The sequence below is a fragment of the Condylura cristata genome, unplaced genomic scaffold (assembly GCF_000260355.1).
Source record: "Condylura cristata isolate star-nosed mole 26May11 unplaced genomic scaffold, ConCri1.0 scaffold00017, whole genome shotgun sequence".
Classification (NCBI taxonomy): domain Eukaryota; kingdom Metazoa; phylum Chordata; class Mammalia; order Eulipotyphla; family Talpidae; genus Condylura; species Condylura cristata.
The window spans coordinates 25,914,760-25,941,931 of NW_004567118.1; the positions used below are offsets into that span (position 1 = coordinate 25,914,760).

A 27,172-nucleotide genomic window follows, 5' to 3' on the forward strand; every position below is an offset into this window, starting at 1 on the left:
CAATCGAGATGGAAAAAAAAATGTGCAAAATGATGTAAAAATAAACTTTGTAATAAAAAAAAATTTGCTTGGAATGCACATGTAGGGAAAGTCTTGGACTGAACTTGCTTCTGCAGTGGCTGATTACCAGTGCTTGTGTTGCACACGTTGAACAAGAAGTGCAAGACAGTGGAGGTAGAGTAGTTATGGCTACGGGAGCACAGGGGTGTTGGCAACTTCTGTGTTCCCATGGGCTGGACTCAAGAGTGTGTTTTACCTACATTTCTCACATTTTATTCTATAGCAATCCATGAAATGGGTTCATTTGTGTCCATTTTATTTCAAGAAACTGAAGTTTAGGCATTTAAAGAATGCTCCAAAGCTCACATATTGGTATTATAGCTGGATTTGTGAGCATTGCTGATGGCTTTTAGCTCTCTGCTATCTGACAGAGTTCATATTTCTACCTCTCACTTTGGTAGCATCCACATTAAAGGCAAAGGTGGAGTTCAAAGGGAAACCTCTTTCAAATAGGTATGAATCTGAGTTCATCACCCCTATGCTCCATCCCGGTTAAGGGAGATATAATCAAAATATCAATAGGAGGTTAAAAAATGTTAATGACCTCCACAGCTTTATATTTATGGTCAAGGAACCACCCCCTTAAGCTCCAATATAAGACTTGCTTTTCAAAGCTTCCATAAAACAATGCAAATAGCATAAAACATGCCCAGTGGGTTCAAATGTCTATGGTACTGAGAGTAAGTCAGGTAGAGAGATGGCTGGCATCAGAGATAACATGTATAATGTGAGTTAAAGGTGGCTACATTTCAAAGGGGAACCTACATTTCAAAGGGGAAAAAGAATCTTGAATTTTTGTTCTATCAGATGTGCAAAAATGTTAAATTCATTTGGGGTTAATGAGATAACAGTTGACCCTGTAGATAATGCTGTGTATTATATAAATCTATTTTTCATCTTTTCTTTCTTCAGAGGAAGAGTGTGGAAATGTAGGGGGAAAGTGGCCTAGGAGTTAAATCTCAGCACTGTCATAGTCCTGGCCTGAGTTCGATTCCCTGCTAGGGAGCTGGCCCATGTAGAGCAGCAGACCTCTCCTGTCTTCCTGCTGCTCCTCTCAGCAATATATTTCAGTAAATCTGCCTGCTCTGCTCCCCACTCAGTATCTGGTGAATCCTCTTAGTGCTGGCATCTCTGGCCTACACCTCCGTTCCTATACACATAAAGTAAATAAATAAATCTTATAAAAATAAAATTTATATATCAGATATCAGATTAGTAGGATAGAGAGCACATTTAACTGTATAAGTATGGAGAGTCTACATTTGGGATGTGGACTCCAAAGCCAATGAATAGGGCAAAACAAGAGTGTATTCTCATCCAAGGAATGGGGTAGGGGATTTGGGGAGAGAGGAGGGAGCTCCCATGATGAAGACCAGATGCTCTGTAATTAGATGTTTGCCCTGCCATTAGATAGATTTCTCTGAAAGAAAAGTTGTTTGTTAAAAATACTAAGAATTTTTTAGTGATATTATGAACAGTTATATACCAGAGACATTTTGTGGGGGTGGAGTGGGGAATGGGATCAAAAATAGTGGGGGGAGGGAAATACACTGGACTATGGTGATGGCACATGGGTGATTTGGTGATGGGAAACCCATGGGGATTGCAACTGAGATGGAAACATGAACAAAGCTATGTAAAAATAAACTATTATAAAATTAAAAAATACTAACAAGTTTTAACTGGGTAATATCCCTAATTTTCATTATTTTTAGGTAGTTAAGAGTGGCACGTTTCTTTGTGCCTGTGGGGCCTTGATTAATCTCAGCTTGAAATAACCCACCTGCCAAAGAGGCACACCTTGGGAAGGCCCATTCTGAATACCTTGTGGAGGCCTGGTATTTTGTGCATTTTTTCATCTCAGTTGTAATTCCCATGGGCTTCCCACCACCAATTCCCCTTTGTGCCATCACCGCAGCCCAGTGAACTCTTCCCATCCCAGTTCTGATCCCATTCTCCCTTCTATCCCATAAAATGTCTCTTGTTTATAGTTGTTCATTGTTTTCATTTTTACTCTACTACCTTTGTTTGTCTGCTAAGAGAGAAATTTTAAAAGTTGATTGTATTGGAAAAATCAGAAGGTTTTGCCTAATAATTTGGTTTTCTGGTGCCATACTCTAGGTACCAGATAACAGAGGGGTGTTGTTTGCAGTAGAAGCTGCTGTGCAGGGTAGGATGGGGTGGGGATTGTGGCTTCACTTACAGCAATCTTGGTTTTGATGGCTGCTAGTTTCTCCTGGGCAGCAGTGAGGTCCATAGTGGCTTTGCTCAATGCTTGGCGCTTGGGTTCCACATCACAGAACACCTCGTAGAATCTTACAATGTTTATGACCCAAGAGCAGAGGCCCGCAGCTGCATAAGATTTGGTGGCCACAAACTCTGGATTGAACTCTGGGTCCTGCAGATAGGGCCTGATGGCTTTGAGGCAGTTCTCGTGAATGTTCTCTTTGTCAAAGTTGATTAGGGAGTCCAGAAAACCATCCACTTTGGCCATGGTGACCTTAGCAGCCTTCCAGCTCCTGTCCTTGGGCACCTTGCCCCCGGGGGCCATGAGAGCCATCACTGCAGCGCTGACATTGCTGACAGCCAGAGGTGGAGAACCGAAGGACTTGAGCTCTGTCAGGTTGGTCTGAGGAAAGACAAGGAAGTCATTAGAGGAAGATGAATGGACTTTCTTTGTCTTCAGCCACTAATGAAGTCAGGCTCTGAAGGAATCAATCTGAAAGGGTTGCTTTGAAACCTGCAGTAACCCTCTGAATTTTAAATATCATGACTCAAAAGGAAACCACAGCTACTCCTCAGGGACTTCAGACTTTCCCAAGTGGTTAACTGAGACTCAGCTATGTTCTTTTAGCACTTTAACTAACTTGTGGTCCAGCAGAAACACATCACATTCAAGTGAAAAATATAAGGATGCCAACATACTGTGAAATATGCAACATGCCATGAATAAAAGATAAGGTTATTATAAATTAATTTCCATCTTGGATTGAAGAGAATAGCACTGCAACCCAACTAATTTTTTTCCTTTAATTAAACTGCTTTGTTTCATGAGCTTGTTCCAACTACACTTGACTGTCCTAAGAGCAACGTGGCATTTTCTGCCAAGAACAGATTCAGACAGAAAGGTAGTTAACAGCCTATGTAGTTGCTGTCTCTGTCTAGACGTGGGTTTGTCCTTCGCTTCAAGTTTCACTGGTACCAGAAAGATACAAAAGGCTTGACCTTGGCACATCACTTAAACTTTCTAGGCCTCAGTATCTTTATCTGAAAATCTGGAGCAGGGGACTCATTAATTTGTAGGTGAAATGAGGTCAGAAATGCATATGAATTTGACTTAAGGTTTGTTGTGACTGTCACTGAGAAGCTTCTTTTCTCAAAAGCATTTGCTTTGGGGCTGATTTTGTAAGTGTGGGGAAAACTTGATTTTGAAGATTGGATCCTGGTGTCAAATTAATTTGGGGTGCTTTTGGGTCTGGAAATCTACAAGCCAGGAGGATTCTAGTGCCTAATAGAAGCAACTAGGGAATGCTCCATTTTCTTTTGCAACTGTTCTCCTCTTTTGGTCATGACAAACCAGGAGCAGGAATGAAGTGTTGCATAGGTGTGGGAGGAGATCTAGCATACCTGCTTTAGTGGTCTCTGTGGGATGAAAGAGTAAGCAAATACACTTAGAAACAAAATCTCAACAATTTGAAAATAGTTTGTTAAGCATACATTGAATCAAGGAAATATAAAACTATGTGGTGAAATTGAATTCCCTAACCCAGATATACATTAATATTTCAATATAATTCCTTCCAGCCTTTTATTTTCATAAATATCTATAAAGTAATGGCTGTTGGTTTTAGTGACCAAAAACAGCTGAAATAAGTACAAAAGGGAATTTTCTGTATCTGGCGAGGGTGGACTCGGAGCTGGCTCTGAGGAGGGGTACACTGCCTTTTAAGCATTTACAGGACACTCTAAACTGTCTCCTGTTTCTGATTGTCTGTCAGCATGCATTTCTGTTCTACATATGATTTCTTTGTTATTTCAAAGCACCTGGCCTACCTACCTCTTAGCTCACCTTAGAATTTCTCCATCTTGTACTATGCTGTAGCCATAGTCCTCTCTTCCCAGATGACTGACTGACTTAGCTCATTCCCATCACAGAACTTCTGCCTGGAACACCTCCTCTTAACTGTCCTCATGGTTAATCTCTTTTCACCCATCCAGATTGCAATTCACATATCCCTGCCTCAGAAGTCTTTCCTTGCCATCTACACTTCCTAGTCATCTTCTACCCAAGTACCCTGATGATTTTCCAGAGAACGTTGGGCAATCTGAAAAAAATAACTTTTCCCTCAATTTACTATATTTCTCTCCATCTGTTTTGTTAGCCACTTTAGCCCCAGTGTCCAGAACAGAAACTGGCACATTGTGGCAGTTCATCCCACATTTATGTTGAATGATTGAATAGATGAGTGGGGGCCGGTAGCTCCTGGCTCAGTATCTTCCCTGTGCAACCAGAAAGAAAAAAAGAGAAACTACTCCTTGAGTGCAAGTCAAAATTTAAAAGTTCTGGGACATGACTTTATTCAAATAGCAGGGACTATAGCCAATCACCACATGGCAGGAAGATATAGTATAATTAGTAGGAACACAGGATAGAAGAACACAGAAGAACATAGAACATAGAAGAAGGCAGACATTATCGTGAGTGAGCAAGCATCTGGCAGGTGCTCTTCCTCCTTGCCACTTGGTGCCACAGAACTGTTCTGATTGTAGCCTTGCCCTTGACTACACTAACTACACTAATGGATTTTTTCAAGCTTCTTTTCAAGGAGGACAATGCTGATCAACTTTTAAAATAAATTACAATCTCCTATCTCCACTTGCTTCTTCTCCAGCTGCCCTACTCAGTATTCCTTCTTACACTGCTCTATTTTTTCCCTTATAGCATCTGTCATATTCTAAAAGATTGCATAATTACTTTTTTATTGTCCTTCTTGTCTCTTGCCCATCATCTGTAATAGAACAGGCATGCAACACATCTACCCCTAACAGTACCTGGCACATCTAGAGGACAATTTTAAAGTTTTTGTTGAGTATAATTGTGTATGCAGTTATTTATTTTACAATTGGGGATTCTGTGGTAAGCTAGTAAAGCAAAGTTCTTTTGCTCATTTAGGTGGGGGAGATAGGCAACAATGAGGTCAATGTTTGATGTTTTGGTTTGTGGAAGTGCTTGAAAACAAAGCAAAATGAAAAACTGGGCTATTGGGATAGTCTCCTTGAGATGTGCTGATACCACTTAAGCTAGAGAGGGAGGTCTGGCCACTTTGAGGTCAGTTGGGAGATGAATAAGGGAGAGAGGCAGTGCTACAGAGATCTGAAGAACAAATGAATCTATAAGCACAGAGGTAGGAACAAGAAGAGCTTGCCACTGTGTACAGGGTGGTAGTCAAGAGAATAGCAGAGGGTGGGAGAGGACAGGCAGGCAGCTAGCGCCAGAGGGAGTCCAGAGCCACGGGGAGGAGTTTCATTTCACTTTGATTTCAGGGGGAAACCACTGGAGCATTTTAGGCAGGGAGTGAAGTGATCTAGGATATACTTTGAGAACTTGTTGCCATGTGGACACATGTGGCAGGCAGCAGTGGATGTGAAAGACAAGATAGAGAGGCTATCATTGCCCTATTCATTGTCCAGGCATGAGATGAAAGCATAACTGTAGTGAAGATGGTGAGAAATGATTAGATAGGGACATATTTGAAGACAGTGTAGACAGAGGTTTCTTTTTGATAGCTTTCAAAAGAGGTATAAAAGTCATTAGATTTTCTTGAACAGGATCTTTCAAGTCTGTATCCCAGTCCTTCATGGTGGCCTATGGGTTAATTCTCCCCACTATCAACTCCTACTGCTGGGGAGCTAACCTAGATATGGTTTGGCACACCTCTCCTGCCTTGCCCACTGCTTCACTTTGCGTGTACTTCAGTAAATCTGCCTGTTCTGTTCCCCACACTTTATCTTTGGTGAATCCTTTTACTCCTGCACTCTGGCCTACACCTCACTTCTTCTATGCAAAAAAAAAAAAAAGTCTGTGTTCCATCAGATGGATGAACTAAAATTTATGTAAAACATATTCAATTTCTGGGAACGTAGGACATTTCCACAGTCATTTTATGGATAATGCTTTACTGAACATTCTTTTATATAAGTCTTTGTGAAAACCTTAGGTGCCTAGAAGTCAATTTACTGAGTCAAAGGGTAGAAACATTGTTAGGGTTCTTTGTAACTTTTATCAGACTACAAAATTTTCCAGAGATTTGAATTGTAATCATCAGTGCTTGCAAGCACTTGTGTATACATATTCTTTTAGATAGCTGGTCACACTATTACATTTTTTTTTAAAGATTTATGTATTTGTACATACAGAACCGGGGTACAGGCCAGAGGCTCAGGGGTGGCGAGAGGCGTCACCAGAGACAGAGTGGGGAGCAGAACAGGCAGATGGACGAAGTACACTGCTGAGGGGAGCAGCGGGCGGGTCAGGAGAGGTCTGCCACACCATGTGGTCACCTCCCGGGCAGGCGGGAATCGAACTCATGCAGAAGCGGCTTTAGCTTCTCAGTGCTGTGCTTTAACCCGCTGTGCCAACAGGGAGGGCCACATTTTTTTTTTTTAATTTGATAAGCCAAAAATGATATGACATTGTTTTGACAATGTGTGGACATATATTTACTAGTGATACTAATCATTTTTTCATGTTATTTGTATTTTTTGTTTTGGGAATTGTTTCTGATTGCTCTTTTCCTACATTTCTACTGGGATGTTTTTCTTTAAATGAAACCTATGTATTCTTTTATTAAGGATTATATAAGATGACATAACAACAGAATTACATGAACACTAACTGCATGACAACTGTCATAAGCTATTACAATGCTTCCTGATAGTAATAGTCACTTGAAATATAACTTAATCCAACAGTAGAAAAAAATGCATCATTGGTAGTACAATATATATTCATCCATCCATCCGTCTATCCATCTGTCCATCCATCCACCCAACCACTCATCCATCCATCCTTCCATCTACCCACCCACCAATGTAACCCTCTCTCCCTACATAAGTTTGCACAGTCATGAAGCATGAACATAATGAAATGAAAGCAGAAAAGCAAAAGAAATAAGTTGTTAAAAATTACTGTATTAGTCAGGATCCCAAAGGCAAAAGGATGACACAACTCATTACTACTTTGAGGCTCCTTTGAGGAGACCTAACTAAAGAAACTGTTTATAAAATCATAACTATTTACACTATCTTGAGCTAGTAGTGTTGGATTGGGTGGAACTAGGATGGCTCTAGTTCCACCCCTGGGTCTGAATGAACAAGAGGAAGCGTGGCTAGCTGAACATGAAGAGAGAGAGAGCAAGTGGGAGAGTGAGAGAGCAGATAGCAGTAATCTTTAGCTGAGGCATGAAGTGCCAAACAAATGAAAACCTTGATCCCTCTCACTCCTCCTCTAATTCTATGTTGGCATGGATACAATTCTTGTAAGTCAGGGTCTCAGGTCAAGGAAGACAGTAAGGAATGGCAAAATCAAAATCAGCAGGGAGGAGAGACAAACATTAGTTTTCCAGCACAATTCATAAATGTTCTTTGTATGTAAAGGATATATTCATTTTAATTGAATGCATGTTTAATGAATGTATTTTAAATTTAATTTTGGGATTACAGCTTTATTCTTCCATATGTGCACACATTCTACTCACCCTCCACCAGACCATCCACACCACTACCCACTGTCTCCTTCCCTCATTCATTCTTTCTCCCTCACCTGCTTCCTCTGATAGTCATTCATAGCTATTTTAAAATTAAAAGAAAATTGTTAGTGATTTGAGAAATGTGTAGCTGATTTTCATCACCATGCCAAAGTCATGGAGTTTAATTTCATGAATGAGACAGCCTGACCTGCTACACACCTAGGCTGGGAAGGACAGCCTTGGGGGACCACCACCATATATGGTGACACATGGCATATAGAAAGTTAGTTTTTATGTAGCTTAATTCAGTAACTTTTCCCCAGATTATCTCCTATGCTTTTGCTGAGAAAGTCCTTTTATATATATTAAAGTTTATTTGAACTTAAGATGACTTCTAGTTCTTTTATGGTTTCAGGTCGTTTTTATTCCTAACAATTCTACAAATAACACTGTTTTGTACCTTTATTAAAAGAGTAACTATTTTTTTGTGAAATATTTAGCAAAGATAAAGGTGAAAACAAGAATCATTCATAACTTTACTATCCAGGGATAAATATTAGTTACATCTATCTATCTAGAAATAAACATAATTAAAGTGTGTGAATATTTATAAAAAATCTGTATCAGTCACATAAACATACATACATCTTATATATACACTATTTTTTTGTATTACTCAACAAATAGTAACTTTTCAGTCACTGTTTATACTATTTTTTGAATATGATTTTCACTGAAAATTTTATCTTAAACTTTTCATTATTAATATTTTTGGCAAACATGATTATAAATGATGTTTGCACAGTTTTATCTCATTTAAATAAGCCATAATTTATTTAGCCACTACCATTTGTTAGACAGTTTATTAAATATTTAGAAGTAGACTATAGGATATAAACTTTTAGTAGAAATAGGAACAAATAAACCAATAATGGAAATTGGTCTTCAGATTTACATTTAACAATGAAATTATTTGAGGAGTAGTGATATTTACAACATCAAATCTTCCATATATAAACTTGATGTCTATATGTGTGTTGTATGTATGTGTTTATTCATATCTTCATATTCTTCAACAAAGATATGTAGTTTTCTTTATATAGTCTCTCAACAGATTTATTTATGCTTATTTGTATCTTATGCTCTGTTTTTTTTTTTTTTGAAAATACTGATTTTCCTAACTGGTCACTGATGATATGAGGAAAACAATATTAAGTTTTGTAAATTGTTTTGTAATGGGTCTTTAGCCCTTCTTTTTATTTGTTTTATTATATTTTGATGACATCTATGAATAACATTTGTCTGTTATTTTACAACATTTGCTTAATTACCATTTTCATTTATTATCACTTTGGCAGGATAGTCTGACTTTTTTTTAATAATAGGACTGAAGGGGGTATGATTGTGCTTCCTCCTTGTTTATGGGAATGCCTCTGATCTATAATCACAGGAAAGTTTTTGCTCTCAGATGGGGGTTGCTAGCAAAATACTCAAATAATCCTTTTATTTCTACTTAAGTAAAAGTTTCAATAAAGAATGGAGGTTGAAATATGGTTAAGTAGATTTGACACCTCTCAAAATAACAACAGATCTTTTTTTCTTTGATGTATGGCAGTGTACGTTTATATGAATAGCCTAATAAATGGAAAACTTACCAGTTGGTAAGCATAATATTATTTGAATAGATTATTAGATGTTTTACTAGTATTTTATATAGATATCTTCACTTGGCCCTAGCTAAAAGGCTGAGAAGTGATAATAGATAATCTTATGCTACTACTCATGAATTAGATTAATCTGAGGGTTTATTTCTTTCTGCTATTTCCATCATTTCTAGTATTAAATTTATGACATAACAGAAAGTCTTAAGAATTATTTTAAGAAAGAAGTCTGTTCCGAAGTGTTACTTTGAAAATTGATTGAAAAATCTACTTTTATATTATTTACTAATATTAACTTAATCAAGTGATAAAGATGATATTTGCAACATATATAGCAAGAGATAGTAAGAAATACCAAAAACTATAATAAACCAAAAGGGAAAAGGGAAGCTATCTTATAAGAAAATAGACAAAAGCAATCTAAATATTTGAAAAGATGCCAAATTTCAGTAGAATGAAATCATTTAAAATTCTTAAAAATGAAAAATGTTTTCTTCTTATTGAGAAAAATTAAAATGACTGATCATTAAGATCGGCAAGGTTATGGGGAAAGCAGTATTCATAACTGCAAAGGAGCTATAATGTTGGACAGAAATTTATTTTTACTTATTTAAAAAGAACATACTGTTTATATAAGTTTCCTATTGCTTTTGTAACACATTTACCATGAATTTTAGTGCCTTAAAACTATACAAACTTATTATCTTTTAGTTCTGGAGGTCAGAAGTCCTAATATCAAAGTATTGCCAAGGCTGGCTCCTTTTGGAGGACACTGGGGAAAATCTTTTCCTTGCCTTTACAGTTTCTGGAAGTTGACCTCATTCATGGGTTCATGGCACTGCATCACCTTAGCTTTTTACCTCTTCTTCCTCCATCATCATCACATCTCCTTCTGCTGCCCTTCTGGACTGCATTTAGGATCTACCTGGGTAATCCAGGATAATTTCTTTATTTTTCAGATCCTTGGCTTACTCGTACCTTAAAAGTCACTTTTGTCACATGAAGTAACATTCACAGCTTCCCGAGATTAGGAGGTAAATATCCCTGGGACAGAGGCATTTTTCAACTTGCCATATTGTTTGACCAAACAACTGTGCTTTTTATTTGGTCCATGCAAACATTTGCACATAGACCATAAAGATATATGCACAAGGATATTTGTATTAGAGGAAAGAGAAATTAAACACTCAACAATAAGTAAATAGTTAAATAAAACAGAATTCAGCTCTACTATGGAATATTATGAACCATTAAGTAAATGAAGTTTCAGTGAATGTACTGGCACGAAATAATCTTATTTCACAAGGGAAAATAAGTTGGCGTTATTCATTTGCATTTAAATATATTTTGTACATGCATTTGTGTAAATATAAATGCATAGAAAATTTCCTGGAATAGATACACTCCAAACTATTATAGGAAATTTCTCATGGGAGAGAACTGGGGCTGGAGCAGAAATAAGAGTGACTTTATATTTTACCCTATACATTCTACATTATGTGAATTATTTTTAACACTGAAAATGCCATCATATGGTATTTGTATAATAAAAAGGAAAGTCACTGTAAAAATGCATAGGAAATAGGACATTTCAAGTAACTTTGTAAGGCAAAAGTGGCCATGAAATTACAAGCAAAACCATTCTTTAAATAAAACAGGAAAAGTTATACTGGATTTATTTCAGTTGAGCTATAAAAGTGAAATAAAAATGCCAAAACAGAGACTTAAAATGTGCAGAGACTTACTACCAAATTCCAATTTACAGGTGTTCTTTATGTATTAGCTAAAGAGTTATTTTTAACTTGGAAAATGATGAGAAAACAGGAAAGTGGTCCTTAAGTTCAGTGAAGGCAGAAGAGTTTGGGGTTATTACAGGGGCCTTTGGGGTCATGAAGTAACAGTACATCCCTTCATACATGTGATCAGTGTGATGATCTGTTTGTCACCAAAGAAAAATACTGTAGGAAACCCATTAATGGATAGCAACCTGCATACAGCAAACACTAGTTCCCTCTTTAGTGATTCCATGGGGATGCTAACAATCTTGCTCAGTCTACCTTTAGAGATTCATCTTCATGTCACTTTCTGAGGCACCCACTTGTATACCCACAGTATACACATGCCACACTGTTTCAGGCATCCATGTCTTTGCAAAAGTGGGCTGGTATTTTCTACTTCCTTCTCCATCTACAAAAGTACTCACTCTTGCATTCTTTCTCATTCCTGGGTTCTTTCTTAGTTCCCACCTGGGCAGGCAGTTAGTAATGCCCTCTTCTATGCTCTGATGCCACTGAAAATTTTAATGTCTATGTCTGCTAATGCTGTGAAGGTATAAATTCAAATAGGGCCATAAGGCTTCAACTCCACTTACCATGTCTAACTTCCTCCATCATTACTGATGCTAAAGAAAACATACCTATGGTGCTTTTTAGTTAGTTTACTCTCAGATTTGCTGAGGCCCATGCCAATAGATGCCACCTTCCAGTGAGATGAGATGGCTATGCAGACCTAATGGAAGGTTTCAGAACTAATTTTTAAACTCTTAAACCCTTTAGCCACACTGAGATGTAGAAGAGTCCAGAAAGTGAGTTACGAATATCTAGTGAGAGTTGTTGTGAATCCCTCCCATTCTGCTTTTAAGGGAAGATGTGGGACATCTATTCCTTTCACATCAAGTTTGAAGGAGGGGAGTTAAGGAGTCCACTTGGATAGCTTAAGTGAGTCCTCTGTAGTTTGAATGATGCAGTAGACTGTGTCACTGGTGTACAGTAGACTGAGATCTACATCTGGTGTTTGGCTAGCCTACTGAGAGTGTCAGTAGGAGCAGCATGCTGATGGGTAGGCATAGGAGGTGAAAGCGTTTTTTCAGAGGAGAGGACCCTCTTTGGAGGGTTTCCAGAAAACCTATGCAAGCATCCTGATAGAGAAGGGCTCAGCTCTTAGCCCCTTTCTGGTGCTAAAGCCTGAAGGTATAAGCATATCTTCCCTCTTTTCTTCTTCCTCCCTTTGTCCTTTAATCGTGGTTATTCAAATGGGAAAGAAGGTTAATTGTGAAAAATGATAGAAATATCGAACCATATTCTCCTTGAGCACAGAATAAATTTGAAGATAGCTAAAATAAAATGGTCTTATAAATACTTAACAGTCATGCTTGTTCCACCAAATAGTTATGTAAATGAATTGAATTTAGTTGACACACATATTGCTTTGTTGTTGCTATTTAGTTGAATACTGCCTGATTTTGATTTTGTAGATTTTTTCTTTCATATTTTGGAGTCAGTACATTATTTAAGCATTTTTATGAGCACGTACAAATCTTATGCATCATACTGCAACAATGGATAAAGTGACCAGGGACAAATAACTGGGAGATTTCTGGGCTTAGATTCTGAAGATGTAAGGTCAAATCTGGCTCTAATATTGGGATTTGTGACTCCATGCAAGACAGGTTTCCTCTCTGGACTCTGCCTTTCTCATTGTAAAGGGAGGAGGCTGTACCAATTGGCCTCTCCTGTCCTGATTAGTTGAAAGTTCACATCTCTAGGATACTATTGGTAGCTTATAGAATTTGACATACAGTCAGTTTAAATAACTGTTTCTTTGTTCATTGACTAAACCAGTGACAGCTGGACCCCATCCTAAGTCTTCCCAGCTTAGTTCTTATATCTATTTGTAACATCAGGGCCCCAATTTGTCTTTAGGTCAGATAAAGAAGGCACCTCCTCCTTCTGGGGGGTAAAGGATAAGCAGGCAAAGAAGACACCCCTCTTACCTTATTGAGGGTGTTGAGAGCTGCCTGGGCTGCTGTGAGTGCTGGTTCTGCTTTGGCTAGGTCTTCCTCACAGTCCTTCTGCTTCTGCTTCACCTCCTGCATGATGAGGGCCACCTTCTGTTCCTCCTCATCTGCGATGGCTTTCTCTCTGCTCACTTTGTCAGTCTCTATACCCACTACCTGAATTAGTTTGTCTGCATCTTCATTCTTCTGCTTCAACTCCACTTCCTGGGTGGCCAGCTTGGCTTTTAGATCATCTACCTACAGCAGAGAAGCAACAAGCTTATCAGGAGTAGAGGGATGGAGGACTCGTGGTGCAAAAGTGCAGAGCCCCACTTTCAGCTGGACCAGTTTCCCTGGCCTGTGCCAGAAAAGTAACTCAGGATTTCCCTTCCCTGTCTTCTCTACCACAAATGTGGTGGAAGATTTAAAGCAACATATGTCCTGATCTTTCTCCTTGATGCTCAAATGGCTTGGGAAGCATCTCACTGACATAGGTGCCTCTGTCTAAAAACACATGATATGCATAATATTTGGTGTATAGAGCCCCTTAATAAAAATTAGTTATTGTTTAATTGAAGTTGGCCAATATGGAGTATGTCAAGGATTTAGGAAGACTTAAAAAGTAATTGTGTACTGCGTATCCTGAAAGACTGAATGTATGAATAGATAATTGCCAGATCACATATAAAAGTTATACTCTGACCTACAACTTGCAGCAACCTGCCCAGGAAAACAACCTATTATCTAAAATAACCAGCCCAGGAAGCAAGTTTTCTGTAAATCAGTCTGTTGTCTTTATTAACAACCCAACCAATAACCTATATAACAGTTGGCTCTAAAAGGCAAGGGTTTGATTAACTATCGACAATTCTCTTAATTTTTTGTCTCTACTTCCAACTTAGGGACAACGACAAAAGGTCTAACATGCATCACATAGGATGCCTACATCTAGTTGGCCCACCTCCAGCTTCCCCAGGCCAACAATCCCCAATTAGGGCACATCTGAGATCTTGCCTTTCCTCCACTGTCAAGCGTTCCCACTCTTTTGCCTGAGTTTCTGCCAAATGGAAGTAAAGTGGCTGACTTCTTCCTATAGCAAGCTCTGAGTAAATAGCGTTTGCTTGTTCTTATTTGATTAGTCTTCATTTATTTTCACAATTCTTACAAGAAATAGATGACAAGGTAGAGTAACATAGTGAGAATCCCAAGAGGCTGGGCCGGCTGGGCTCCCCATTCCAACCTCTGAAGTCATAGGCATTTCTTAAGCAGTAACAAAGTGATGGGATGTCAGCAACTGAGAAACTTGCTGTGATCTATTTCTCTGATCAGCCAGAGGGGAGGAATGGTTTTTTATCCACATTCAGATCAGTAAAGTGTGGTGGGACTCTCCATCAGTATGTAAGGTACTGATAGGTATCATCTGGTACTTATTAGAAATGCAAAAATCTCAGACCTCATTCTAGAACTATTAAATCAGAAATTCTGGAGATGGAGCCCAGTAGTCTGTATTTTAACAGACCCTCTGGGTGATTCTGATGCTTGCTGAGGTCTGAGAATCACTGGCCCTTTCCAGTGCAAAAAGACTCATCTGTTTATTTCTGGAAAGTAAAGGTCATTTGTATTTGTATTATGGCCCAACACTTTACACTCCAGAATGACCTCTGGTCTCTCATTTCTCTGCAGTCTATTTCACGTAAAAACCAAAGATTACTTCAGAGCTCCCAGAACACGTCAAACAGATTCAAATGCTTTATGATGCAAAATGCATAAGGGGAAAAATAAAGCAGAGGCTTAGACGCTGCTGATAATTCCCTTTTCATGGCAGATCAAAAGAAAAGGAAAGCAAAAAAAGAATGCTCTTTAATTTTGTGTATTCATAGAAACTGGAGACTTTGCATTAACCTCAAATGGAGGCTTGCTCCCTGGAACACGTCTTACAGTCCCATGTTGGAAGGTTAATCCATTTCCATCTCCCGTTGTTCAGCTGCAGAGAGTTATTTCTACCAGGACAAAGATGCAATTGTAAATCAAAATGATTGAACCACATAATCACTGCAGTCAGCAAACACACCAGTAACTTTTTGTTCCTTTTTAAATCTTGGGAGATTTGAGAAAATTGAAGGTTTTTTTTTTTGTTATTATTGTTGTTTGTTTTGTTGATTGCAGATACAGTCTATGATCTCAGTCAGGCCCAAGGTAAATCGTCGCAAGCTCTGTGAATGGGGGCCTTATAGCTCTTAAGCTGTGACTTGGAGTGACATGAGGGCTCTGCCAATCAGAATTAGGCTGGCCCTGTCAAACTACAGAGAAGGCATAACTCAGGTTTATTTTTTAAAAAGCCTTTTTTTTTCCTTTTTCTTGTTAACAATTTATTTATACATACAAGAACTGGGATGTAAGACAGAAGTAAGTGTGGTAAGAGGATTCACCAGCCACAGAATGGGGAGCAGAAACGGCAGATGCAGATTGACTGAAATACACTGCTGAGGGGAGCAGTGGATGAGACAGGAGAGGTTTGCTGTGCTATGTGTGTGTCAGTTCCCTGGCCAGGGATGGAACCCATGGGGCAGTGGCTGGCGACAGCTTGATAGCACTGATACTTTAACCCCTGTTCCACCAAGGAAGCCCTATAACTCAGGCTTATTGTTTGGCTCTTCTGCAACTGAGTAGGAAATTGAAATAAAACAAGTTACTTAATTTTTTTTCTTCCTTATTCACACCATCTGGGCTATATTTTGGATCTCTTCCTATTAAGACACTTGGAAGATTAAGAAGGAGAGTAACATAAACACTGAAAATGCCCTTTCCCTCAGTCTGGTGTATACTGCCATGAGTATTGACCATGTGTATTAAGAGAAAGAATGTCAGTTAGAGGGGGTGACGACAGGATGGTAGTAAGAGACACGTCCTTTGTTGAGGACTAGGCACATGATGCTAAAACAAGAGGCCAAGCTTTCTATGACCTTTTTGCCAAAGTGCCAGAAGAAGAATAAACTGAGAAAATCAACAGCCATAAATTTTCCTCTAGGGGCTGGAGGGCTAGCGATATCCTCCTTAACTTGGAGTCCACCCAGCCATTTTCTGATATGAATTTCAATGTCAAGCTGGCTTTCGTCTTACACATTCTCCTATCTGCAGTGGACATCTGTTATGCTGCTTGTCTCACAACTACTTTCCATTCCTTTTTCTGGTACCATAGTATGAATTTCCTTTGGTGAGCTCCCCCTCCTCAACTCCTTATCATTTGGGTGAAGCTCACTCCAGTGTTTGTTATTTGATCCTGCATTGACCAATGAGTGTCCTAGTCATAGAGATGGATTCAATTATGGGCAACCAATGGCCCAAAGTGACCAATCAGAACCAATGAGCTCTCATCCAGGAACTTGGTAGAAAATACTCGGAAAGAGACTTTCCTTTTTATACTGAGGTTGCAAAACTAGTTTAAATTTGAGGTTATAAGAGTTATGGAGCTTGCCTATCTGAACAGGGACATCTACTGAGTAAACATCCTGTCCAAATTAAGCTATCTGAATTTTCACTATATACGAATCAATTAATTTCCTTTAATTTTATTTTGTTGTTTTGCTTAACAATAGTCTAGGCAGAATCAGTTGGATTTTGGTCAGTTGCCATCAAGAAGATCTTAATAATTGAAAAAAATTCTCCCTTCCCCCATCTTTTCTCTCCCCTCCCCTCATTTCATCTTTCATTTGCTGTTTTCTCTTTCCCTCCTCCTCTCTTCTTCCTCACTTCTCTTTTTTCTCCTCCCCTATTTTTCTTTGTTTTTGCTAAGTGAATTTAGTTAGGTTTTCACTGGCAACCAAGAGTACTGACAAATACATCACAACTTATTGAACTGTCAATTTCAGTAACTTTTGACTATTTGAAACCTCAAGATTAATTAAATGTTAAAGTTTCCAGATTGACAGATTTGTGGATTGTGCAATCCTCATTTGCAGGGAATTGGCAACAGTCTTCAGGCCTTTTGTGAACATTTCTTCAATTCAATAGCCTCTTTTTATTAGGTGTACAACTGGGTTAGATACAGAAACAGGGATTACAATGGGTTCTGAGAATAAATGTGAATGATCAAGTGAGACCAAAGCCAAAGGAGAGAAAACATAGATTAGCTATGACATCTTCAGTTGAAGCTACAGCAAAAACAGTAGATGCCACCTAAAGACTCAGCAGGACCAACCACTGTTATCAGAGCCAATGGGAACTGAGGAACACACCATGCTGTGTTAGCAGCTGCTTCCTGAAACCCAGTACCTCCACAGAGATGAGAAAGAAAAAAGGCCCTTCAGGGAGGAATAGCCCTGAGAAGTAGTGAGATCTCTGAATGCCCTCCCCAGACTGAGCTTTTGAACCTGAAGTAACCAAGTTAAGCTAAAATGCAAGAGTAAGAGGTTTCTACTCTTAAATGAAAAGGATGGATGCAGAGCTAATCTGTATTCAGTTATAGAGAAATAAACTTGGTGTTTTACCAACTGAGTCTAAGCAAATTTATAAACCTTCAATAATGATATAGTTGTTAATTATTGTCATCATTACCACTGTCGTTTCCAAATGAATTTAGAGTCTGTTGGTGCCAGAACTGTGAGATTCACTTAACCTTCTACCACAATTGGATAGTGGGACACTGACGTGATGTCACTCAAGTCACTATCCTTTTGCCAAGATTATGATGATGCCTTTTTTTAGAAGTGAGACAATTTTGAGTGAAGTGTTTATAAAAGAGTTAGGAACTTTAAGTACCATTTTTACCAGAAAAGTATTCATTATAACCATCAGTTAGTATTTATAGAATATAGATTATGTGCACATGTTGCCAACAACCATCTTCCACCACTGCTCTGAGCTTGTAGGTGATTTTATAATTTGATCATTTGCTTTTTTCCCCATCCATCAGCCAAATACTCAGCTATCATTTATGTATCAATTTTTAGACTATCTATTATTATTATCCAGTGAAGCTAGATTTCTGCCCTTGAAGGACTGATAACAGCATGACATGCTATACAAACAGCATAGCATGATGTATAGCAATAGAAGAAAACAAATTGGATAGAGCCACAGAGAAGGGGATGTAAACCAGCTCAAGTCTTAGAAAGGACTTCTGGGTTGGGGGAGGGAGAAAGCTTAGGTCTTGACAATGACAAGCTGACTCAATGGGAACACACGCACAAGGAAAGGCATGGAGATGTGAATTTGCTTCAGCCCTCTGGGGGAACTGAGAACTGCTGGGCTCCAGGGTACAATACGGCAGTGACAGGGCAGAGTAACATGCAAGCTGACAATTATAAGAATTCTAAAAAGCAGTAGAGAGCTGTTCCCGAATCTGACCTGTAACTTCTAAACCATTAAGGTCTACAAAAGGGAACATTGAGACCTATGATTTGAAAAAGGTCACCTTAGGAGCAGGATAGCAGTAGGTCTAGAGCTTCGCTGGCCAGGTTGGTAGTCACATGCCCCAACTAGTGAGTGAGCTCTTAAACTGTGTTTTATGTCAATTGAGATGTAAGTATAATCATACATACTAGTTTCTGAGTTTTTACAGGAAGAAAGAAAATCATTTCATTAATAACTTTTTTACATTGGTTACATTTTAAAGTGATAAAATTTTGGATATGTTGGGTCAAATAAGTTATATTACTGAAATATATGATAAAAGAATAAAATTATGGAGTTAAGATGTACAGTTAAATAAAACTCACTTGTATCATTTTATTTATTTTTTTATGTGACTACACCAAAATTTCAACTCACACACACACATACATGACTTGTGCATTGTTTCTGTTGGATAGTGCTGTCAGAACATCAGCAGAGAGACTAAGAATGCTATACAATCATTCAGGGAATAATTAAGAGTGCCCACCTGGCAGGCACTGTGCTAGGCACTTGTGATACATCAGCAAACAAAACAGACAGGATTCCAGTCCTTATAAAGCTTGTATCCAACAGATGAAGATGGACAACAACAACAAATAATTAAATTACATAATATGTTAGACAGGGGTAAGTACTATAAGATAAAGATAAAGGAGAGCAGAATCAGGGCATCAGGAATGGTGTAGGTCTGTAGTTTAATGGGGGGCTCAGTGTAGGATTTATTGAGAAAGTGAGAGTTGAGTGAAGAACTGAAATTGAACCTTGAGAATATCAGAAGGAATGTCATGCCAAGTAGAGGGAACAGTCAATGTAAAGGCTAGGAGTGCTGATGAAAAGAGCAAAGAATCAGTGTAACTGGAGAGGATGAATTTGGTAAGAAATGAGGCCTGAGAATGAACAAGGCAGGGTTAGAGAGAAGCTTTGGAGGACAGTGAGGGAAATGGGGGTCCTTTAAGCATTTTGAACAGGTAAGTGACATGATGATTCAATTTGTTTTAAACTGTGTGTTCCGGCTGCTCACTTGATGATAGACTATACAGGAGCATATGAAAAGCAGAGAAACTAGTTAGAAGGGTATTATGGTTGTGTAGATAAAATATGTCAGCGGCTCAGATTAGCCTAGTGGCATGGAGTAGGTGCAACCTGGTGGAATTCTGGTCATATTTCAGTCACAGTCAAGAGTGATTTTCTGATGATTGAGTATAGGATGTGAGAGAAAAAGTGGAATGAAAAGAATTGAGGACAATATTAAAGATTTTGACGGGGTGAGCGGTATGGGAGGTTGTTGGTAAAGCAGGTTTGAGAGAGGGAGAGACATAAGAGCTCAGTGTATCGAAATAAATTAAACAGGAAGTGACATAATCACTGGAAACTGGGAATACAGAAAGGATACAGTTGAGAGATAAAGGAGAGGTGACAAGAGGCACATGGGTTCCAGAGGCCATCAGAGCAAGCCCACTGACTTAAGGTTGAGGTGAACACTTCTGCTGGAAGAGCCACAGCCTTACCCTTGGGCGCTGTTGCTGATGACACTGGGGCTTCTGGAAAACTGTGACTTCTGGACCTTGATTGTGATCCCTCCTGTGTTCTGGAAGGGGCTGCTCCCACTCCCTCTGAGTATCCCACAGGAAGAGGAGAGACTGAAAGGATGTTGCTCACCTGTGCAGAAGTGCTGTGGAGCTTTAGCAGCCCATTCTCCAGCCTTTCCATTTTGGATTTGAGCTCTTTTCCATTCCTTTTCAGCAAACTCTGGTAGAGTCTGATGAACTCCAAAAATGACTTGGGGGTTGTGTAGTTGTAGCGTTGCTCATTGCTCAGATAAGATTGGGAGGCTCGGTTCACACTTGTGTGGATGAAAGCCATGAACTTGCTAATTGACTGCTTGACTGTGGGCTAAAGTTGAAGAGAAGGAAATAGATTATCTCACCATGGAGACTGGAGGTGAGGGTCCATCTGACACCTTGCTTTACCATGTGGAAAGCTGTGTCCCAATAACTTTTTCCAAGCCAAAACATTAACCCTGAGATTCTGGGCAAAGAATTCCTTATACTCTGAGAAGTGTCTCCTGTTCCATCTTACTTCAATACTCTCTGTGTTCTGCAAGAAGCGGAGGCTGACAGACTCCAATGCCTGCTGAGGCCACTCATGGAACCAGTCAATAGCTGTACAGTTCACAATGGCTGGAAACTTCCTGCTGCGCACCCTCAGCTTGTTTCCCACAGGGGAGAAGCAAAGCGTCACCTAAGATGTCAAAAATGGCAGAGAGAAACAAAAAGGTATCAGAGAAGTACTAGTAGAGAGACAACTTGGGGACTTAGATTCTTTAGCTTCTAGAAAATTGGGAATCACATCCAACAGGGACAAATGTCTTTGAGTTGGGTCCTCCCTGGTGGCGCAATGGGTTAGGACCTTGCACTGCAAGGTCCTCAGTGTGAGTTCTATCCCCGGCTCCGGAGGCGATTCACATGGTGAGGAAGACCTCTTCTGACCCTCCTGCCACTTCTCTCAGCAGTGTACTTCGTCAATCTACCTGCTCTGCTCCTGACTCTGTCTCTGGTGAAGCCTCTCACCGCCCTTGCAGCTCTAGCTTGTACTCTAGTTCTGTATGCATAAATAAATAAATCTTTAAAAAAAGTCTTTGAATTCTGACAGGTTTTTTTTTAGCCAAGAAGTGAACAATCCGAGGTCTGCATGAGACAAGATGGAGGCCATGAAACAGATGTGAAAGGTGTGTTTGCAAAGGTGTTCAGGCTGGGCAGAGCACTGTAACCTAACCACCCACTCCTGCTTGTGCCCAAAATATTAGTAACCCATTAACCATCTCCAGAATTCTCTCTGTTGGGCAGTAGATCCTTCGATACCTTTAGTTGTCGTCGGACACGGTCTATGAAGAACTTCCAGCAGTTTTCTCTGTTGTCAACAAGACCTTGGCTTTTGACTTCATTTCTCACATTTGTTATAATATTTTCAACATCATCATCAGAGTAGAGATCTGGTATCTCTCCTGGGAAGAGACAACACTCAGGTGGGTGGCTTTGGTATCTCTGTTCAGTGTAGTTGGATCTCACCCACCTTGAGACTCAGGCTTTGGATTTTAGGGCAATCTCTGTTACTTCTTGCTGGTGAAACTGGGCAGATACCTCATGTACTCCATCCAAACCCAGGAAAGAAGCATGATAGTTTAAAGAATGGAACAGGGTGCATAGCACCCTTTTGTCCTGAGTTAGCAGTGGGCAACACAAAATATTTCAATTGTCTTTCTTCTTTTGCTTAAAGATTTTATTTACTAATATTAGCATAAATGGTGCTCCTAAGGAGCTTTATATTTAGCAGGAGAAACAAAACAGCTGCAAAATAGTCATAAAGGCCATGAGAAATGTAAGTTAAAGCCATATATTTAAGAAGGATAAGCTAATCTAAATAAAAGAGAAAGAACAGGGATGGCTTATTGGAATTTAGTCTGTGATGATAATTGCACCCTAAATCAATGGGATAAAGATGAATTAGTGAATGTTTAGAATTAGAAAAAGAGAGGTCTGGCGGAAAACCCTGTGGTTAGATCCTTACATTATATTATACAGTAGGATAAACTCCAAATGGATCAATAATTTAATCATTAAGAGCCATGAAAATTATAGAAAAAAAGAGGGAAATACTTTTATTTTTTTAAGACTTATTTATTTATGTATACAGAACTGGGGTGAAGACCAGAGAGAGAATTCACCTGAAACAGAGAGGGGAGCAGAAGAGGCAGGCGGAGGGGAGCAGCAGGCAGGACAGGGGAGGTCTGCTGTGTCAGGTGGATCATCTCCAGGGCTGAGCTTTAAACCTTTGCACCACCCTGGAGAGCCAGGAAATACTTTTATTTTAGGGCAATTTCCTTATTTTACTGAATGGGGAAGGACTTTATTTTAAATTGATAGGCTTTAGGAAAAAGAACTTTGTGGTGTCGCAGCGGGTTAAAACACAGTACTGAGAATCTAAAGCTGCTTCAGCATGAGTTCGATTCCTGCCTGCCCCGGAGGTGACCACATGGTGTGGCAGACCTCGCCTGATGAGCCCGCTACTCCCCTCAGCAGTGTACTTCGTCGATCTGCCTGTTCTGCTCCCCACTGTCTCTGGTGAAGCCTCTCACCGCCCCTGAGCTTCTGGCCTGTACCCCAGTTCTGTATGCACAAAAAAAAAAATCTTAAAAAAAAAAAGAACTTTGTTGTAACAACATGGATGAAACTGGAGAGCATTATGATAAGTGAAATTTGCTAGTAAAAGACAAATATTATATGGTATCGTTTATATATGATCTTGAAAAAAGCCAAACTCATAGAAACAGAGAATAGAAAAGTTGTTACCAGGGACTGGAGGGTGGGGAAATAGAGATTGGTAAGAGTTCAAACTTTCTGTGATAAGGTTTGAGGATCTAATGTATAACATGGTGACTGTAATTGATTATACTGTATCACATAATCGAATTTGCTAAAAGACAAGAACTAAATGTTCTAAGAAAAAGGTAAAAAAAAGAAAATATATGTTTCACTCAGTTTATAGTTGTCTTCTTAATACATCCAGGAATAAGGACAAGATCAATAATTTAGGAGAAAATGGAGAAAAATATGTAAAAAGAGATTTCAAAGTTTTCTCTACATCTTTATCAACACTTATTTCTTGTCTTTTTGATAATAATCACCCTAACAAGCATAAGGTGGTAATCTCACTGCAAATTTGATTTGTACTTCCCTGATAACTAGTGATCATGAGCAACTATTTCATATTCCTATATACATATTGCCATTTGTATGTCTTCTTGGAAAATACAAAATTTCATCATGTGTTTCTTTAGTGGTGTTTTTATATTTGGCCTATGATATTTTCACCATGCAAATTTTTTATTTAATCAAGTTTATCAATTTATATGTATCAGTATAGGAAATATAAGTGTCTCTTAAACATGAACAAAAGCTTTAACTAATTTGAAATGAGAGAAACATATGTCAGGACGCTATTTACTTTTTTGTTTGTACAAATAATATTGGCAAACACAAACAGAAAGACACTCAGTCTCACTCATAACAATAGGAATATACCTATGGTTACTTTTTTTTTTTTTTACCAGACTGGCAAAATCCTAATAGCTAAATAACATGTTAATGAGGCAGTAAATGATAAGTAAAAAAATTTAAGAATCCTAAAAAAAAAAAATTAAGAATCCTAACAAAGTATATAAAAAGAAATGTATGACAATTATATGGAGTTTATTTTGGAAATGTGAGGATAGCTAAATATTGGAAAACTTGGGCCTCCCTACTGGTGCTAGGTTGAAGTCAGGGTTATTAAGCCACCAGCCACTGCAGTCTGAGTTTGATCCTTGGCCAGGAAGATGACCCACATGGCTCAGCAGACCTCTCTTGTCTTGCCCACTACTTCCCTCAGCCATGTATCTTAGTAAATCTGCATGATCTGCTCTCCACTCTGTCTCTGGTGAATCCTCTCAGCCCCTCATATCACTAGCCTACACCCCAGTTTTATATGCATACATAAATATAAACCTTTAAAAATACATTGGAAAACTATACAAATAATTTATAAAAAAACTATAAAATAATTTACATTAAAAAATTAAAGAAGTAAGATAATATAATCATCAAAATATATGCATAAAATTCCTAAAACTGTTAGCATGCTAGGAAAACATGAGATTTTTTAAACCTGATAATAGATATCTACTCTAAACAAAAAGCAAACATCATCACACCGACCTATGAAATATTAAAATATTCTCTTTCAAATCAGGAACAATACAAACATGCCGGCTATTTTATTTTATATTCAACATTATATAGGTTGATAACAAATGACATTGCTTCATAGTTAACATTAAACATATATATTTCTAGGCTGATTAAAAAAGTCAAGAAAAGAAATAAGATGTATAAGGATAGATAAGAAAAAACTGTTATTGTTTAAAACCTAATTTCTGCACAGAATATTTAAGAGAATATACATGTACAAGCAATCAGAACTCATTGACCATTCTGACAACAAGCTTGTTGGATACAAAATAAATACTGGAAATAAAATGGCATTTCTATTCTCTAGCAGTATCACGTTATTTTAAGTTATCACTTGGAATACCCATAAAAACTATAAGACATATAGTAATACATATATAAAAAGATGTGAAATCTTTTGATGTATAAACTCTAAAGTACTATTGGAGGGCATAAAGAAAACCCTAAATAAATGGAGAGAAATATTGAGTTCATGGGTGGATGACTCAGTATTACCAGTATCACAAAAATGCAATTGCAATAAAACAAATTAAATGGTTTTTTTTTCTGATCCTGACAAGCATATTCTAAAATTTATATGTAAGAGCAAAGGGTAAACAATGGCCATGACATTTCTGAAGAAGAACCAAAAAAAGGATATTTGCCCTGCCAGAAATCAAGTCATCTTATAAAGCTGTATTAATCTAAAACAATGTGAAATTGGTACTGAATAGAACAATGAATGAAAACATCTAAAAATAAACATGAAATTGGTATTAAAAATCAGTATGAGGGCCTTCCCTGGTGGCACAGTGGGTTAAAGTACAGTACTACAAAGCTAAAGCCACCTTAGCACGAGCTTGATTCCTGGCCAGGGAGGTGACCCACATGGCGTGGCAGACCTCTCCTGACCCACCTGCTGCTCCCCTCAGCAATGTACCTCATCGATCTGCCTATTCTGATCCCCACTCTTTCTCTGGTGAATCCTTTGACTGCTCTCTCTGGCTTGTACCCCAGTTCTGTATGCATAAATAAACAAATCTTTTAAAAAATAAGCATGAAATAGTTAATAATGTTTGTGTAAATAAATATATATATATATTTTTTAAAAAAATTTATTTCCTTATATCATTGTTCTTGCCTCAGGTGTAGTCCTGGTAGTTCTCCCACCACCGTAGCACCATGAACCATCACCACAGTCCCTTGGGCTCTTAGCTCGCCTATTTTGATCCCTCTTCTTCCCTCTTCCTTGTTGTTTGCCTCAAATCTATGGCAACCTACAAGTTTTGTGTTTTTCCTGTCCCTTTGTTTGGTTTTCCTACCTCCCACCTATCAGTGAAACCATCTTATATTTTTCCTTTTCTTTCTGACTTACTTTGTTCAGCATAATCCCTTCCAGCTAGCTCCATCTATAATGTGTTGCTGCAAATGGCATGAGTTTATCTTTTTTGATTGCTGATAAACAGCTAGGACTACATTAAGCTAAAAAGCTTCTACATTAAGCCAAAAAGCTACATTAAACAAAAATGACAGTAACCAAAGCAAAAAGATGTCCTATGGAATGTGAGAAAATATTTGCATACTATATAACTGATAAGGGACTAATTCAATATTTACATTAAAAAGTAAAAGCAGAATATTATAAAAATAAATTCCAGTTTTATTAAAGTCAGAAATAGCAAAAGGAAGACAGTAATAATTAAAAATAAAACACAGGAGTTTTTTTTTTTTGCATTCCGTCAGAAAAAATTCCTGAAACAGCACACAAAAAAAGCACAAAGCATAAAAATCTATTAACTTTTTACATTAAAACTAAGCCAGAAGGGGGCCCTCCCTGGTGGCGCAGCGGGTTAAAGCACTGCACTAAGAAGCTTAAGCCACTTCCGCATGAGTTCGATCCCCGCCTGCCCCGGAGAAGATCCACATGGCTGGCAGACCTCTCCTGACCTGCCAGCTGCTCCCCTCAGCAGTATACTTCGTTGATCTGCCTGTTCTGTTCCCCACTCTGTCTCTGGTGAATCCTCTCACCCTCTGCATCTCTGGCCTGTACCCCAGTTCTGTATGAATAAATAAATAAATCTTAAAAAAAAAAAAAAAACTAAGCCAGAGGACAAAAGTCAGATACAGGCTTCAAAAAGGTACTTATAGCCCATAAAACAGAAGGCATTAGTATCTGAAATATATAAAGAATTTTTGTAAATCCATAATAAAAAATAAGAATCCGAGAGAGAAAGCACAATCCACGTAAATAGGTAACTAACAGAAGAGGAATAGTAAGTAAGCACTTGAAAAGATGATTCAGTCTCACAAGTAATGTGGTAGAAGAAAACAATAAGATTCTTTTTTATATCCATTGGAAAAATTAATATGTCTGATAAATCAAGTATTGGTGAGGTTAGAAGAACTGTTAGTCAGAGAGTAATTTGTTCAATGACTCTTCATTAACTGTGAGAGCCAACTTGAGGCACCTTTTAGTAACTTTGAGATACCCATACCAGACAAATTAATGATCTATATTTTGAACTCTTATTGTAAATGGTTTTTTCATATGCATGCCAATGTTTTGCAACACTGCTCATAATTATATGAGGGCTTCTATTGTTTTCTGTATATCCAAAGCATTTTATAAAGGAATATAGAGAAATATAAAGAGAAAAAAAGTAAATGTACATGTTTAAAATGTGAAAACTTGAGGTATATTAAAAAATAGATGGGACACACAGCCAATATTATCCTCAACGGAGAAAAGCTGAAAGCCTTTCCTTTGAG

The 27,172-nt window shown here is 38.3% G+C and overlaps 1 protein-coding gene across 1 annotated transcript in view; it reads right to left on the minus strand.

Annotated features, from left to right (window-relative positions):
• The window catches only part of DNAH9 (dynein, axonemal, heavy chain 9), a 273,404-nt gene that overhangs the window by 71,271 nt on the left and 174,961 nt on the right, over window positions 1-27,172 (minus strand). Inside the window, exons 46-50 of the mRNA XM_004684583.1 lie at window positions 21,500-21,642; window positions 20,718-20,879; window positions 20,298-20,531; window positions 13,242-13,502; window positions 2,264-2,689 (exon numbers count right to left, since the gene is read on the minus strand). Of these exons, the coding sequence (XP_004684640.1) occupies window positions 2,264-2,689; window positions 13,242-13,502; window positions 20,298-20,531; window positions 20,718-20,879; window positions 21,500-21,642 (1,226 nt within the window). The remainder of the gene's footprint in view (window positions 1-2,263; window positions 2,690-13,241; window positions 13,503-20,297; window positions 20,532-20,717; window positions 20,880-21,499; window positions 21,643-27,172) is intronic.